General features: G+C 38.0%; 1 protein-coding gene across 1 annotated transcript in view; it reads right to left on the bottom strand.

Moving 5' to 3' along the window:
• CDH2 (cadherin 2) overlaps positions 1 to 18,679 on the bottom strand; it is a 229,986-nt gene that overhangs the window by 192,246 nt on the left and 19,061 nt on the right. Inside the window, exon 2 of the mRNA XM_074383650.1 lies at positions 8,370 to 8,481. Within this exon, the coding sequence (XP_074239751.1) occupies positions 8,370 to 8,481 (112 nt within the window). The remainder of the gene's footprint in view (positions 1 to 8,369; positions 8,482 to 18,679) is intronic.

Genomic DNA, 18,679 nt, shown 5'->3' with positions numbered 1-18,679 from the left:
CATGTTACTAAATCCAATGGTGAATTCTCAGTCCTCATCTGAGGGGACCCTTCCACAGCATTTGGCACAGATGATCACTCCTTTCTTTTGAAACACTCCCTCACTTACCTTCCATGACATCACACCCTACTGATTGCTCTCCTACCTCATTATTACTCTTTCTCAGTTTCTATTTCTCCCCCTAACTCTAACTTCCTAACACTAGAGTTCTCAAATGCTTGATATTTAAACTGCTTCTTTTCTTTCTTAGGCTTCTCCTTCTCACACTCAGCTCCACAGTGATTTTATTAAAGTCATGGCTTTACTCGCTGTTTGTACGCTGAGTACTCCTCCCAACTCTGCAGCCAAGCCCTTTCCACAGAACCCCAGATTCATATCCACATGTCTCCTTGTCATCTCTGACCTTCATTTCAACAAATTCAAACCAGGCTCCTGATCTTCCCTATCACAGTCAGTCACATCTTTCCCAGTGCCCAAACACCACATGAAGTCATCCCTGAATCCTCCCTCTCTCCCACATACACATTCAATCCATCATATCCAGTCAACTCTATCTTCAAACATATTGAGAGAATGAAATTAGGCCTCTACCTGACACTACATACAACAATTTTAAAAATAGATCAATTACCTAAATATGAGTGTTTTAAAACCAAAAAACTCTTAGAAGAAGATACAGGGGTAAATCTTCGTAACCTTGGATTTTGCAATGCATTTTTTTTCTTTTGAGACAAGAGTCTCACTCTTGTCACCCATGCTGTAGCGCAGTGGCGTGACCTCAGCTCACTGCAACCTCCGTCTCCTGGGTTGAAGCAACTCTCCTACCTCGGCTCCTGAGTAGCTGAGATTACAGGTGCCTGCCACCATGCCCAGCTAATTTTTGCATTTGTTGTGGAGACAGGGTGGGTTTCACCTCGTTGGCCAGGATGGTCTTGAACTCCAGACCTCAGGTGATCCGCCCACCTTGGCCTCTCAAAGTGCTGGGATTACAGATACAACATCAAAAGCAAGAGTAACCAGACAAAAAACAGGTAAGTTGGACTTCATCAAAATTAAAAATGTTTGTGCATCAAAGGAAATTACCAGGAAAGTGAAGAGACAATTACTATGGTCTGAATGGTTGTGTCTCCCTAAATATCACATGTTGAAATCCTCACCAACAATGTGATAGTTTAGGAGGTGGAACTTTTAGGAGGTGGTCAGGTCATGATGTCTCTGTGCTTATGAATGAGATTAGTGCCCTTACACAAGAGGACCCAGAGAGCTTCCCTGCCTCTTCTACTATGTGAGGCTACAATGTGATCATGGCCATCTATAAGGAAGCAGGCCCTCACCGAACACTGAACCTGCAAGCACTCTGATCTTGGATTTCTCAGCCTGTAGAACTGTGAGAAATAAGTTTCTATTGTTGATAAGCCACCCAAGCTACGGATTTTATTGTAGTAGCCCAAAAAGGCTAAAACCACCAGCTGTTAAATGGGAGAAATTATTTGTAAATCATACATCTGACAAAGATCTAGTTTCCAGAGTATACAAAAAATTCTTATGACTCAAAAACACAAACAACTCAATTGAAAATGTACGCAAATAATTCAAATAGACGTTTCTCCAAACAAGATGTGGAAAACGATATACATATACATAAAGGTATGAAACATCACCATTCATTAGAGAAATGCAAATCAAACAACAACGAGGTGTCATTTCACACCTACTAGGATACAATCAAAATAAATATAAAATATAGCAAATATTGATGAGTATGTGGAGAAATTGGAATCCTTGTACACTACTAGTGGGAATGCAAAATGGTTCATATGCTGTAGAAAACAATTTGATAGTTTATCAAAATGTCAAACACAGAATTAATATATAATCCCTCAATTCTACTCCCAGGTATATACTCCAAATAAGAGAAAACAGGAACTGAGGAAAGTATGCATACATACACACACACACACACACACACACACACACACACACACACAGGAATACATTCAGCAGTAAAAAGGAACAGGGTACCAACACAAGCTAGTATATGAATGAACTCCAAAATATTATGCTAAATGAAAAAGCCAGACACAAAACGTTTACAGGGCCACAGGCAAGGGAAATCAGAAGGAAAATGCTTAATGACTACAGTGTTTCCTCTTTTTTACTTTGAGGTGATGGAAGCATTTTAGAACTAGATAGAGGTGTGGCTGCACAACCCTGTGAATGTACTAAGTGCCACTATACCGTTCACCTTAAAATGGCTATTTTACGTTGTATGAATTTCACTTCAATAAATTATTGTATTTTTTAAAAATCAGAATCAAATCCCTTCTTCTAATTCCACCTCTACCACCTTGATCCACACCAATACCTTCTCTCATCAGATTATGACTAGCCTCCTACCTGGTCTCCCCTTCCTCTCTTGCATTTCGGTCTTTCCTCAACACATTAGACAACATGATCCTGTTTTGAAAGTCAGATAACCTCTTACCTCTCCTGAAAGCCTTCCAGTAGATCATTAACTCCTCCTAGTCAAAGCCCCACACAAAGTGGCCATTGACTTATCTGACCTCAGGCACCCTTCTGCCTCAGGACTCTTGCATTTGCTGTTACCTCCCTTTGTCATGCTTCTCCCCTTAATATGTAAGGCCTTTGAACCATCACCAACATCCTGGAACTATTACCAAGCACTGTCTCCTATGCAATGACATTTGCCCAGACCATCCTATTTAAATGCAAAGACACACATTCTCCCTATTTCCCTTCTCCCTTTATTTTTCTCCATAGCATTTATCACCATCTAACATAAAGTATATTTTACTTATTTATTGAGTTTCTTTTCTACTCCCCACTAGATGTTTACTAGAGAAAGCCTACAAGGATAAAGAGTAACGGCCTCTCTGATCTTAAAAGGGCAGGTTTTAAACCATTTCAGTGTCTGCTTGCTAATATGTTTGTAAGCATGCATGATAGATGTGGAGCTGTGACTTGCTTTCTTTAACACATATCTCCTCGTTCCAAGTTTGTGAGGGAGGAGATCTCAGCTACTCCAAATTACTGAAGGCTATGAAGAACTTCAAAAAAAGGTGACCACCCAAACTGGCTTATCTTAGTTTGCTGCACTGCATTAAGAAAACTAGACCTAAAATACATCAAAAGGGACACAAAAAATTCCAAGTATTAAATAAGCTTAAATGATTACAGTATTAAAAATAAGGATTGAAATAGGAAAAAAAAGAAAATAAAAATGGAAAGTTATTGGTTCTTTTATTGATCATATCATATATTCAATTATTTTTTAAAAATAAAAACTACCCCAAGGTTTAAAAAACTGTCCTCCACCCTGAGAATGTACATAACTGCATTTCATTTTTTCCTCCTTAGAGTTTATCATCAATATCCAAGAGATAACAATCTCTGTCTTGGTACCATTTTCCACAATCAATTGGAAATCATAAAGTGCAAGAGCCCTGGCTGGCTTTATTAACAAGTTGTTTATAAACCTATCTTTCAAATATTTTAAAACATTTACACATTTCATAATAAAAAGATGTATCAAAATAAAAATATACATAAAACCAAAAGCCACGGCATTCATAACAGATAATTCAAGTCTCTTTCCCGATTCAGTGATACTGCATACAAAAGTACCCATATTATTAAAAAATAGAAGAGTTGTACAGCTGTATAGTCCTACTAAGCTAATAAAAAGTACTTCAGTTCTGTTATCTTAAGATACCATACTGCAGCTTCCTCTGACCATGTTAATGTAGACAAGCCTCAATCAGTAAGCACACTAATCTAAATCAAATTCCTTCTAGTTGAAAATAATCATCATGCGCTGCCCAGAGATGGTGAGCATGAATGGATTACTGAAAATACGCATGGTAATTGCAGGTTGCTATTTATGTTGACCAGATTCAGAGGAGTTTACTTAGAGAAATATCTAAGCATGCAGACCACCAATGCAAAACACACAGTAATATCACTCTTGACATCCACACTAAAAACAGCCCAGGATCCTCTCTGCAATGCCAGTGTGGTTGTTATTTTCATAGTGTTAGATACACTGTTAGTGACAAAATGAAAATATATGACGGCAGTTATTTTATTTTCAAGAAATATGCTACCGCGAGAGATTTTTTTTCCTAGTCCGTGGAGTGTAAGGTAAACATTAAGGACTACGCATTATCTTCCAAAGTCCTAGGTTCTTCTGCTGGTAAACAGGTGTGCACAAAATACTAACAGTGACAATAATTGAAAGATGCTTTTTAATTATAAGGAGTATTGCTTAACATACTCCCCAATTCCCAAACATACCCAGTTAACATACAAGTCAGGATGGTAAGTGGGGAATTAAGACCGGCTCTAAAATAAAGTGGCCACAAGACACCTGGATATTTAGGCTGGATCCCTTCTCAGTGTTATACCATAAGAGTTTTTTATCATCACCGTTATCAGAACTAAATTAGAAATCAGGAAACCTGAGTTCTAATTCCAGGTCTGCTGCTAACAATCTGAAGAGCTATATAATCACATATATACCATGAAACACCATGCAGTCATAAAAAAGAATGAGTTCTGTCCTTTGCAAGGACATGGATGAAGCTGGAAGCCATCATTCTCAGCAAAATAACACAGGAACACATAACCAAACACTGCATGTTCTCACTCATAAATGGGAGTTGAAAAATGAGAACACAGGGACACAGGGAAGAGAACAACACTCACTGAGGTCTGTTGGGGGGTGGGTGGCAAAGGGAGGGAAAGTATTAGGACAAATACCTAATGTATATGGGGCTTAAAACGTACAGGACAGGTTGATAGGTGCAGCAAACCACCATGGCACACGTATACCTACACAACAAACCTGCACATTCCGCACATGTTGCCCAGAACTTAAACTTTTTTTTAAAAAGAGCTATATAATCATAGGAAAAACCTAAATCTCTCTGAGCTCTAATTTGCTTATTTTTAAAATGAAGAGGTTGGCCATAAATGCTTTTAAAACACAATAGAAAAATGCAAAGTAAAAATGACTACCTAAACATACTAAAATTGATCCTAATAGGCAAACATATATACCAAAGGAGAAAAAAAGGAATGATTTTCACCAAAGGGGAAAGGGCAAAATGAGAATACATTATGAAATTAAATGTGATGAAATGCTGAAAAGAACATACAAGCCTTGTAATAAAGAATGCTACCACATGCAAAGAAAAAAAGATACTATCAAAGTCTACATTCCCTTTGACCTAGTAATTATACTTTGGAACACAAATCCCCAAAGAAAATATCCCTGAAGAAAAATCAAAGATCTCTAAAAACAATCTCCACAGCAGCACTATTTATAAGAGAGGAAAATTAGAAACAACCTGTATGTTCAAAAATAGAGGCACAGTTAAGCAGAATCCGGTTTTGCTAACTAAATGGGACAAAGGCCTACATAGCCATTTTTTAAAATACAGAACTATCTTCAAAGAGTGGATATATTTATGTGACACTACATGAAATACAAAGGTTGATCACAAAACGCTCTGAGATTTCACAAAAAACATAGTTAAAAATGAGAAGGTAAATGGCAGGGGTACAGTTAGTTATTTGAATTTGTTATTTTGGTAAAATGTATTAGACTTGCAAAAAAGAAAAGGGAAACGGGGAGGAGAGAATGCTCTTCATACTACAGTCCAGTCTGTATATTTTGTGCTTATATAATTTTCTAACATGACTAATACCAACTTATGTCTCTACCTTATATTCAATGTTTTTCAAGCACTTTTGCAAAGATTACGTTAATTGTTTGAAAAATAATCAGCGTTCGTGGCACCAATACATCCACATATTAAACTTTTATACGAAGTCTAGTGTGTTAGATGTATCCTATGAAAGTCTATTGTACATACTGGTAAGCCATTGCCATCCTGTCCCCAGATGCCATCAATGGGAAATTAAAGGGAGCATCCAGAGTTAGGAGTTATGATTCCAATAGAGTCTTGGACTACAAAGTCAACCAAAGTATGGTAGAACTTGCTATGAGGTGAATGCCTTGGAAAACTGTCACACACCTCTTATGTGCAATTTTACTGCTTTCCCTAAACACTATAGGCGACAATGTCATGGCAAAAGTCATCACTCTGGTTGGCCTAGCAATACATCCCTTTCAGCTGTGGCATATATACAGTGCACGGATTTACTGCAGTACACAGAATTCATAGATACAATTATGGTATGGTATTCGGCTTCGGTTATAGCTACAGCGTATCTTTCTACTAAAAACTCCAAAAAGATATAAAAGGTAAATACCTAGAATTATCCTACATAGTAATTCTCCAAAAGAAACATTAACTGGTGATAACACACTACGTTGAATAGAAATGCTGATGTTCCACAAAAGCCTGTGTAAATTTTCTTCCTTCCAAAAAGATTTTTTTTCCCTACTAATCAGTATTTTAAACAGTATGTTTCAAGCTTTAAGATGCTGATATCGTTTAACATATTCTGAGAATGATAAAGAAAAAAGTAATGGTGTCACGTGAAAAACTGTTAAAAAAAAAAAAAAAAAAGGCTAAAAGCTAAAATTGGGAACAAGTAGATATACCAGAACTATAAAAATCTACCAGAGACCACTACACACACTTTTCTCAGTGATGGCTAGAGCACAAAGTAAAAAATATTTTCAATCTTTTTCACATTTACAGCTTCAGCAAAAATCCTGTTTCTAGTTATCCTAAAAAGACACTGGCAGAAAGCTATGTCCAATTTCTACTGTCACCAGCATTATCTAATAATGTGAAAACAAGCTATCATTTTCAAAACTATTCAACATGCCAAAGTAATTAATCTTAAATCAACGGCTGCTAGTGGCACACCATGTGTTTATTTGTAAACAACAAATTATAAGCTTTTAGAAAATGAAATTACCCATTTAAAAATGAATCTCAAAAATATGCTGCAGAAATGCAACAGATTCTACTTTTTGCATCTATCTGAATTATTCTACAGAATCACATCAACATATTTTATACACATTTACAGGTCAAACTCTAGGGTCACAAACAGTAACTTAAAGATTTAAAGAAAATGGCACACACACAGCAGAACTCTAAAAGTCATATTAAGTTAAAGAAAGGCTGTACACTGATTTAAATTAAACCTCCATTACCCACCAGATGAGACAGCAATTCAGTATTGAGACAGACTAACTCAAACATTCACCCATTAAAATACCATGTAATGAGTCAGGGATAAGAGCATGACTTAAAAAAATTAAAAATCAACTTCAGAAAGATAGCACAGGTGTGAGCAAATCCTAATTTAAATAGAAATTAAAATAAAATGTAACCTGCATCCAAGAACTTTAGTAGCTAAGAATCCATTTACATTTCAAAGTCCTCTGTCTATGGTATTCTTAAGTACTATACCACTAAGGTTTGTCGGTGCTGTGGAAACACTTCAATTAAGGCTGTGTGGAAGAGCTCTGTGTAAATTAATTAGCTGAGGTTACACAGATTTCTAAAAGCAGCTCTCTAAAACAGCCTCAGAGATACGCAAGATTTGTGGAGAATTAAAATTTAAATACAACTTACTAATCAATTTTTCTTGCTTTCACATTTCAATGACATTTTGCGTAATGATAAATAAGTTCATGAAAATACTACTAACCAAAAGTTGCTTTCAATTAGAACTAAAGGAAAGGACTTTCAATTTTCCTTTTGATACTTACGTTTTATTTCAGATTTTATCTAGACTTACTGGCAAGAGTTTCCATATGATAACTATAATGAACTTGATCCATATTTAAATGGGAAATGAGTCTATATTTGAAATTCACATATGCTACAACTAAATTAGCTTTCTAGTAATTGCTATAAACAATGTCATAACAAAAATGAATTTCATACTCCTGCACTGAGACTTTACTTGTTAAATTCATTCAATATAACTCAGCTATATATTAAAGCTTTGCATGTTTTAGCAAATATAATAATGTCCTTTCCTAATTGAAAATACTAAGTACATTTTTCCTGTAAATTTTGAAACCATTAGAACTAGATGTTTCACAATTATTCTTCAAAATATTATTCTTTAAGTAAAATTTATACACAAAAATGGTAAATATCAGTTACATAATGGTTTCTCCTGTAAATTAAAAAAGAAATCTTAAGATTTCAAGAGATCAGGAGCCTTCTAATTATGTCTGTAAGAGATTCATGAGCTCTTCTGTAATCCTAAAATAAAGTCCCTACAGTCTCATCATAGTGATTGTGAAAAAGTCATACTTGTTATACAGTAGAGATGATTTAGACTTTTTTAATGGCTAATTTGTTTCATGAGCATGGACACTGCATGTACAAATGTATCTTTTGAGATAGTACCATTGAGAAGAGGCTGTCCTTCATGCACATCCTTTGATAAGACTGCACTGTAAACATCTTCAGGAAATCCAGTCTTGCATAATGCGATTTCACCAGAAGCCTCTACAGACGCCTGCAACACAAGAAAAAAAAAAAAATGATTGCTACCTCCTTCAGCTGAGAAACATTCCACTTGGCATAAAGCCTCATTTTTTCAACTATCTTGTACAAACAACCCCTTTGTTTCCCAATGCTTACAATTAGAATGTAGAGGGCAAAGGGTTAATCATTTTGATAACTGGAGTAGAAGAAACAAATCCCACTTGTCTAGTCCAGTAAAAGCTAAATAATACACATTCTAGGTTCTTCTAAAGACTGAACATTTCCATTAAAATGCTCATTGTGACTGAAGAACTATCAAGTGGGCATGGGGTTTGGGGGACAGCCAAATAGTCTTTCGGCTCCAGAAATCACCATCACTAACTTAACTTTTCATGAAAAATGTATATGTTCAAGTATATACATTTTTATATTCTTAGCTAATTTTCTATAAAGCTGGTTTTAAGATGCTAGGTTCATTAAAAAAATAATAAAACTATAATACACTTACAACAGCTGGACAGATACTATTTTATACCAAATAAAACCAATCAAAACTATCTATTTCTATAATTTGAAGGACAGTGATACATTAAAAATATAAGTAAAGATTAATACAACTATGTTTTTATACGTAAAGTTAGAAAGTAAGCAAGTATCTCTTGTCATTTTCTTTATCATCATATGCAGTTAATTGCTCAGTGTGCTTAAAACTCAGTCATACCTAGTGCTGTCTAGCTAACCCTCCAAGTTAGTTTCCCTAATTCCTTCAGCCCTACTGACACAATTGGAGGACAATTAGCCCTCAGCAGAGCTCCTGTAGCATCTGCATTAATTATAGGAAACTCTACGATGTACTGATGGGGATTTAAATATAGAGGAAGGACAAGGAGAATGAGGCTGCCCAATGAAAGGATTTCAGTGGCCACAGGGACAGCATTAGGGACAGTCCACCCTAGTGAGAACCAGAATTTGAGAGGAAGAAGGAAAAGCCCCCAGAGAGATCTCAGAACTGTCTGTATGAAGCAATGCAGTCCAGCTTCATAATTAAAGGACGACCTGAATTATGCATGTGAAATTTTGCAAATTCTAATGTTGCAAAAATCCAGACTACTCTCATAAAATGTTCTTTTCAAATCCAAGAAAAGAAAAGAGTAAATTCACACAATATTAAACATCACACAGTTTTTTTTCTCAAAAAATTATTAGGAGAAACAGTGAGCTAGTTCAGGCCCATCAAATGAGTAAGCAGTTTTAAGTATGTTTTGTGCATGAATGGACTGTATCAAGTATAGAATGAAAAACCAATCCTCTAAACAGGTGTGAGTGGTAGCTGGTACAGTCACCTTGGCATACATTTTGGCCACCTCTAGTAAAGATGAATGTGGATATATCCTACACTGTAGGTAATATTCCTAGGTAACTATTACCCCACATGAGTGCTCCAGTTGACATGTGCAGGAATGTCCACTGAAGCATGATTGTAATGGCACAGATTTTGTAAATGCCTATCAAAAGGAGAATGGACTAATACATCATCCCAAAGCCAAAAAGAAGAAAACAACGTTAAAATAGAAGAACTGGAACTACATTTATCCACAAGGCTACATCTCAAAGGCAAACTAAAACAAAAAGTTTCTTTAAGTTCCATGTATAACTAAGACATAGATTTAATTATAAATCATCCTAAAGATGATTATTATATTTAGTAAGTTCAGAAACCCATGTGTGTAATATACCAAATTCATAATGAAGGCAAGGCACACTGCAGTATAAAATCTTGCAAAATAAAAAAAATAGAAAGTATGACTGATGATTCCACTTATATAAAATTTAAACACAAACGATAACAATGTTTTGAACACACACTACGTGAGAAAAAGAATAAAACAGGGTAGTGATAAACGTCAAATTTAGGATAGTGACTACCCCAGGGGAAGAAAAACCTAGGAAAGGCATCAGGAAAGACTGTACAAGTGGCTTCAATTTTATCTGTAATAATTCATTTCCTTCAAAAAGATTCTGAAGGAAGCCAGGTGAAATGTAAAGATGCACAGACACATAGGTACAAATTACAGTATTCACTCCACATCTTATCTGCTCTACATACTTCATAAACAAAAGAAGAAAATATCAGAAACCAACTGAGAAGTAAGAAGTGAGGCTTCCAACATCCATCAAGTTTGGGACACCAGGAGACAGTCTGATATTTGACACCTGTAAACATTCAGATACTGTCCATGTCTTGCACTGCATAGGCACTGAGTGAAGGAAAGATTTTGCTTTTAGCTAACCAAAACAAACACAGGGAACCCCCTAGTTTGCCATTTAAATGGACAAATGTGTTGTAAACCTGTGTCCCACCAACATGTGAAGACATGTTGCCCTTCACCCTTCTAGGCCAGGCTCCTAAGAGCAGTGAGGCATGGCAGGTGCTAGCCCAGGAGAGGTCAGGGCAGAGCCCAGCAGACGGTGGCCAGAAGCCAGCAATGGAAGGCACAGAGCAGACGGGGGTCACATTTCAAATGTGGGCATTCAGGGTAGTACAGTATGCAGGTTCGTGGGTAAGCAGAAATCGAGGAAGTCTCAAAACTAAAGGAAAACCGTAAGCTTTTCTTCAACTCCATGATTGTGTCTTGTTTCCCAGTGGATCTGCTCCAGGTAGGAGAATCAGTAGTACCAAGCTCCTGGTCCAAACCCACAGAAACAGAACTTCAGAGCCACATCGAAGCTCTCAAGAAGACAGTGAATGCTCACCTCTGTCTTGTTCTCTGCCTTATTTCAGAAAAAGGGAACTTCTGCCCTCAATGTGCTGCCCCTTACTAAACCTCACCATGCTCATTTTCCTCATGTATAAAAGGGTACCGAGCAGCACAGGTTGGCAATGAGAATTATTGAAACAATGCTTTTAAAGTATATCTCTAACAAATATTGACTACTAACATTAAATATCCATGAAAGTCATGTCGTATTTTGAATAATTTCATATTCATCTTAAATAGTTTAAACTTTTCCAAATCCTTCTTCCCCAAGACAAAACAGATCCACAAAATAATATCATCCTGGATCCATAATATAATACTAATCCATAATGCATTTTCTTAAAAGCCATTTCTGTAAAATTATTAAAATATGTATATTCTCCCTATTAATTTCCTGAAAACTTTCAGTACAAAAGTAACAAAACTAACAAGTTCAAAAAACAAACAGGAAGCACTCAAATGAATACAACTGGACACAGGGGAGGCTTACTTTGTGCCAAGCATTGTGCTGATAAATCAATTTCTCATTCAATTCTCCCTGCAACCCTACAAGGTCATAACTGGTACCCCATCTGAGATTGCAAGAGACCACAGAGATGATGAGCAGAATCCCCCAAAAGGGGCTGACTGCACTGTGGTAGTAATCTTTCTTGGGCATTGGAGGTTTCTCTGGTCTAACCCATAGCTAATGCCTGAATGTTCTACAAGAGTAGCTCTAATTTGGGGATAATTCTGCCACCCAGGGGATATCTGTCAATGTACAGACACACTTTTGGCTGTCACAACTCCAAGGGGGTGCTACTGGCTACTAGTGGGTACAGGACACGGAAGTTGCTCACCATTATACAACACACAGCACGGCATCCCTAACGAAGGCATGCCAAGCCCAAAACATCAAAAGAGCCAAGGTTAAGAAAGCCTGTTCTACAACAACACATGAAAAGGAAACATCACCTACCCATTAACACTCCCATCAGTGTGAACATCCCCATCTCCTCAAGTAGCCTAATCACTCTCCAAACACCCTCCTTCCCAGAAAGCTAAAACCCAGCCCCTGAGGCTTACTCCCACATCAAGTAATCACTCTGCTAGGCCCAGGATGAAGTTCTGGAACTTCAAAGAGGACAAAGTTATCTGTGGGTATGAGGAAGAGGTTGTGAACAATATGCATTTCCCTAATATTTGAATGTGCACGGGTTGGCAAGCTTTTTCTGTAAAGGATAAACCATTTCAGGCTTTGTAATCCACAGGATCTCTGTTGAAACTACTCAAGCTGATGCTGTTGTGCAAAAGCAGCCTAGACAATCAGTATATGAATGAACATGGCTGTGTTCATTCTAATAAAACTTCATATAACCTGAAATTTGAATTTCATTCCATTTTCAACACTTGAAAGTTATTATTCTTCCTTTTTCTTACCTAAAAGCATTTAAAAATGTAAAAAATTATTTGTGGCCAGCCCCCTCCACCAAAAAAAAGTGGCAGCATTAATGTAGTTTGCAGATGCCTGGAATAGTGTGATAAGTTTCATATCACATTGTTATCTCACTTAATTCTCACAAGAGCCACTTAAAAGGAGGTAAAACTATCCACATTTTACAAATGAGTAAATGGATTTTCACACAGAGGTACAGTGAAATACCCAAGACCTCACATCCAAAAGAGAAAGAGGCAGGATTCTAACTCTGTAGTCTTTACAAGTGCAACAAATAATTACAATACAATCTTTCAAGAAACATGTACTGAGTGTTCATTTGCCACTGGTAACAGAAAATAAGATACAGCCCCTGCCCTTAAGGAGCTCAAGACTTAATGTGGGAGATTAAGATATGCAGAGGAAATGAGCAAAACCCAGGGCAGGGAATCTGGGGGCTTCCCAAGCAGAAAGCTGAGTAGCAAAGCTCTAGAGGGTAGCGGGAAAGCCAACCCAGGCAGTCACTGCTTGACCTAAAACAAGGCAGCAAGAAACAGCACAGTGCCTGGGGAATTACAATGAGTTCAGTGTCGCTGAAGCCTAAGAAGCAAGGCAGAATGTTAAAAGTTGAGGCCGTTGAGTTAGACAGGGTTAGATCATAAACGGTTGTGGGTTTGGGGTTATCCTGTTGGCTGGGGGAGCCAGGGACAAATTTTAAGCACAGATGACCGAATGCATATGACAAAGAAGTCTCTTAACAGCTTTGTGTGAAATGTCTGTGACAAGTGACAACTGGGAGACAAGCTAGGAAACAAACCTGAATCAGGGCAGGGGCTGCAAGGAATGAAGAAGGGGCACATTTTGTCAATACCCAGATAGTTGAAATCAACAGGGCCTCCAGAAACAGGGACTCACTGGGGGAAGGAGGGAGGAAATGAAGTCTTCCCTCATGTTTCCAGCTGAGTGGCTGTGAACATGGGTGCCACAAGTAGGAAAAATAATCGCAAAATTATAACATCAGGAACAAAGTGCTAAAGAAGCAGAAAGAATGGGATGATAAATTTGTCGGTAAAAGTCAAAGAAGACTCCATAGCTGAAGTGACATTTAGGCTCTGACTTTAAAGATGATTAAAACTTTGCCAGGGGAAAGAGGGAAAAGTGGAAAAGGACATTCCAGCCAAAAGGTACAGCAGCACAAAGCCCCTGGTGATTTATGTTGAGCTTGTAGTCCACCAAAACCACCCTGATCTTTTTGTTCCAGGCAACTGTTAAGTTATGGCTTCCTCCTCTATTATCTTTGCTGCTGATTTTGGGTCCCTAGGTGCAGCAATTTATATTTAGCCCTCTATAATTTGGTCTCAATAAATTAATCATTCCAGCTGATTTTAGTCATTCTTTTCAGCTTTACGTATAAAGAAAGTTTAATGAGATACCCCAAGGTCTTCATACAGACGCTACATGGATGCTAAAGATAGGACATGTCACAAGCCCAGACATGGTTTGGGGAAATCTGCCCAGGGTACCCTCTGCCCCAGGCCCTAAGCCCTCAGCTCTTAAGAAGAGCAGAGTGATTGCAGTATGAACTTCCAATAGGCCATACTACCTGGCTTTAAATCCCAGCCCCACTGCTACTATCTGTGAGACTTCTAAGAAGGAACAGTTCCCCATCTGTTTAATAAGAGTACTAAAGATAGCACCAACTCATAGGACAGATGGCAGGATTAAATGAGTTAATACGTGTAAAGCACTTAGGACAGTGTCTGGCACATGATTATTCAATGTCTTAGCTATTTGTCATCACAGTATTAATACTACTGGGACAACATGAATCCAACTCACGGTACATCTGCCATACAGGCCGGTAGTTCTCAAACTTACTCAACACAGCAAGCAATCTGGGACATTTGTTTAAAATACAGATTCTTGGGTCCTAGCCCAACACTCATTAAAACAAACCCTCAAGAGGTGTGATGGATAAATCTGTATATTTACAAGTGCCTGTGCTGCATGTGGTAACCACATATCCAGCCCTTATCTTTACCTCTGGAAACCCTTCTGAACGTTCTCAAAACAGCACAGCTACCTTTTGACCCCAGTCTTCAAATCCAATAGCTTAGCAACAACAAAAAGAATAAACAACGATTTTCCTGTTCTTAATCCCATGCTCTCGTCTCTTTATTCTGAAAACTACACCTTCTTGATTTTGAATTTTTGTTTTGCTTTGAACAGAACATTACCCCATCTGCAGTCCTTTAGCAATTCTCCTCTTCTGCACAATTCCTCCAGGATGACAAGCAGTGAGCAAGTCCTCTCGGCCCACCAGCGCGAAATTCATGCTGGTCAGAGGATCTGAACTCATTTAGTGCCGCTCTGTGCTCTCGCACAATCAGCTCACCTATCTTGAGTTTCAATTTCCTCTTACAAGTATTTGCTCTACTCTTCCCAGGCTGAAGATCGACCTCCTTGTCTAGAGAGGACAGAAGTGTAATAGGAGTTGAGGAGTTCTGCTTGCCTGTGAGTATCAGTCTCTCTGTTCCGGCTCTGCACTTGCAGGGACATCGCTTTTTTGTTCTTGTTCAAATTTTTACACAGTACCGTGAGCATTAAAGCCCTGAGTCCACTACTCTTTTCAGTTCCTGTTCTCATTATTATTTTTCATAGTCATCCTTGGTCACTGGATCTGCTTTCCAATTTCCTCCAAGTCACTCCTAAATCCAAGCTCTTAAATATTCCATGTGGAATCAATCACCATGGACAGACTTCAGTCACCTCACCTCCTCACCTTCTTCCTCATTACGATCATTTACGATTATTGGCTAAAAATTTTACCTCTGAAAGCAGCCTAAACCTTCTTTCTGGCTCTGACGAATGCCTAACTAAAACCTAGTTATCATAAACTCTTAAATGTAATCCATTGGATTTCAGATTAAAGCACTGATCTCTTACTTTTTCCCTAATCAGAGATTCCATGGTCACAATCTTGTAAGAACTAGATTATTGTTTGGGAGATTACCAAATGCAGTCAACACAGCTGAAACCTTCTGCACTATGATTGCTCCCCTGATACCTCATGGAAATAAAGGCAATAATGGGTTGTGACTGGTTAGGACTGGGTTAAGACTAAGAACTCTGCCGCAAACCTACTCAGGTTTAAATCTAGCCACGACCCTCTACTAACTGTGTAACTTTGGCAAGCCATGTAATCTAATCTGTGCTTCAGCTTCCTCCTCTGTAATAATAATAATAATAATAATAATAATAATAGCTAAAGCACAGGTCTTTAGGATTGTTGTGAAGAATACAAAGAGCTTAAAAACAATACCTGACTTACCACAAGACAGGGGTTAGCTATTATGATGCTGGTATTGTTTTGGTTGTGGAGACTTACTTCTTCGCTCTGTTGGTACCTGAGAAATATTTTTTTTTTTTTTTTTTTTTTGAGAGGGAGTTTCGCTCTTGTTACCCAGGCTGGAGTGCAATGGCGCGATCTCGGCTCACTGCAACCTCCGCCTCCTGGGTTCAGGCAATTCTCCTGCCTCAGCCTCCTGCAGAAATATTTTTAAATAATTTTGTGAAGAAGGAATACCATAAAGAAACCAAGCCTGCAAAAAAAAAAAAAAAAGGAAATTCACTCACAAACAAGGACGAAAGATACGCAAGTGGGATTCCCTTCATGCTATGTGATTCACGGGTTGAGGGATGAAGCCTCAGTACAGGGAGGGTGAGAAGCATGGTAATAATACTTTTATTATGCGGTTACGTCTGCCAAATGACATAAGCGAACCTAAACAGTTAATGAAGACAGTTAGGGTGGTTAGTTGAGTACATGGTGATATAGAAATGAAACTGTTCAAGACCAATTTGGCATTACTAATTTTTTAATCCAGTTTGTCACCATACAATTATGTTTGCCAGATTCTCGACATCTCATAGAATTCCATCCATGATGTTGGAGGCTATGTTAAGATTATTCAAGGCCGGGCGCGGTGGCTCAAGCCTGTAATCGCAGCACTTTGGGAGGCCGAGGCGGGCGGATCACGAGGTCAAGAGATCGAGACCATCCTGGTCAACATGGTGAAACCCCATCTCTACTAAAAATCCAAAAAAATTAGCTGGGCATGGTGGCGTGTGCCTGTAATCCCAGCTACTCAGGAGGCTGAGGCAGGAGAATTGCCTGAACCCAGGAGGCGGAGGTTGCGGTGAGCCGAGATCGCGCCATTGCACTCCTGTCTGGGTAACGATCGAAACTCCGTCTCAAAAAAAAAAAAAAAAAAAAAAAAAAAAGATTATTCAAGAGCTACTGCCTCTCTTTAAAGATTTCTCTGTGTCAGTAATGCCATTGATGGCACTTTGAGTTTCACATCCCTGCAAAAATGCTTAAAACATACAGAAGCTTAACCCTGGACAGCTGCAATATTTTTGTTTTGTCAAGTACCATTGTGGAAGATTAGCTTGTCCTGCATGGGTTGTTTTGTTGTTTTTTTTTTTTAACTCTTTCTTGCCTTCATGATGTGCTTGCTCTAGACCAGCTTAGATTCAATGAATACTGCACTGAGGCCACACATTTGTCCCATCTGACTACCCAGTAATTTCCCATCTTTATTTTAATTATCTTATTAGGATGCATACTTCAGTATCTCTAGTATCAGTATTTTAGTTTTCTGATTGTCATTTCTTTTAATCAAGTAAGGACAAAGAAAATACTCAAAAATAGCATTGATGCTGGCACAAGAACCTGCAAACTACTGAAATTGAACTCAGGTAAAAGACAGCACCACAATACAACAATTTGAGGGACAAAAATCTGGCTCAAAATCTTGGTCAGCATACAAAATGTGGTTTAGAATGTCACCTTCCTAGAAGCAGAACCTATCAACGCTTGGGTCAATGTGCCTTGACCCAAGGCATATTGATTGGGTCAAACTGGATTAAAAAATAAAAGAAAAAAAATTAGTCATGCCAAATTGGTCTTGAACAGTTTCATACGTCAAGTAACATTCAATGTAGACCTCTGTGAAATCCCAAATCTTCTCTGCCCAAGTGAAAGGAGGCTTCCTAGGCTTCCAGGCTTCCCTGAGTAAAGTCTCAAAAGACAGATAGGAGCTTATCATGAAGTGGATGCTTAATGTAGCAGGTAGCAACAATGTACCTACAGATTGATTGGCAGGTAAAAGGCTAACACTATCATTAGTAATCCAGGCAGCTGTGCAATTAAACTGTCAGGAAAAGTTCCAGAAGAGCCTATGGCAATTCCAGGAAAGATGGCCAATCATGGCTCAGACTGATTGTGTCCCATCAACTCATTACATTCAGCACAGACTGCAACATGCTTATATATAATACTCAAAATGGTAACAAATAGTATAGCACTTGGCATTAGACTCTGTTTATAATGAACTTGGAAATTCATTCAACTAAATACACTCAATATCAGTGACTGCAGATATTTACTGAGTGCTTAATATGTGCCAAAAAGTGTGCTACAATGCTTTCCATGTATCTTAAACAGACCTCACAACAACCCTGGGAGGTAGCTGCTGTTGGTCCTGCCATTTTGCAGGCAAGGAAACAAACTTAAAGGAAACTGGCCTAAGTCATTTAGTCAAATTAGGGACACTATTAAAACCAGCATCCAATGGCCTTGGGGATCACCCTTAACTCAACCTCTACAACACCCATTAGGAAGCATCCACATACACTGACACATAGTACCTAACTGGCTACGGGCTGGAAATTACCCTATATGAATTGAGATGAAGTGAACAATCTGCCTGCTGCCATAATAAATTTTTTCCTAAAATATGATTCTCACATGATATGTGATGTATGTTAATAAGACAACTTCAACGTTTCTGTTCACTATGAGAAAAATTAGAGGAAAAAAAAGGCATCAGGTCAAAGTTTTTTAAACATTTTGTTTTGTTTAAGTCCTCCAAATCAAACCCTCATACTCCCCCAGCCCAAACTCTTCCAAAAGTATACAAGGAAAATTATCAGTCAATAGCTATTATGGCTAGTATGTTAATTTTCAGAGGTGACACTGATGAATGAATAAT

The sequence above is a fragment of the Saimiri boliviensis genome, chromosome 13 (assembly GCF_048565385.1).
Source record: "Saimiri boliviensis isolate mSaiBol1 chromosome 13, mSaiBol1.pri, whole genome shotgun sequence".
In the NCBI taxonomy this organism is placed as follows: Eukaryota; Metazoa; Chordata; class Mammalia; order Primates; family Cebidae; genus Saimiri; species Saimiri boliviensis.
Note: the sequence above shows the minus strand (reverse complement) of the source record. Positions and strands in the feature narration are given on the sequence as shown.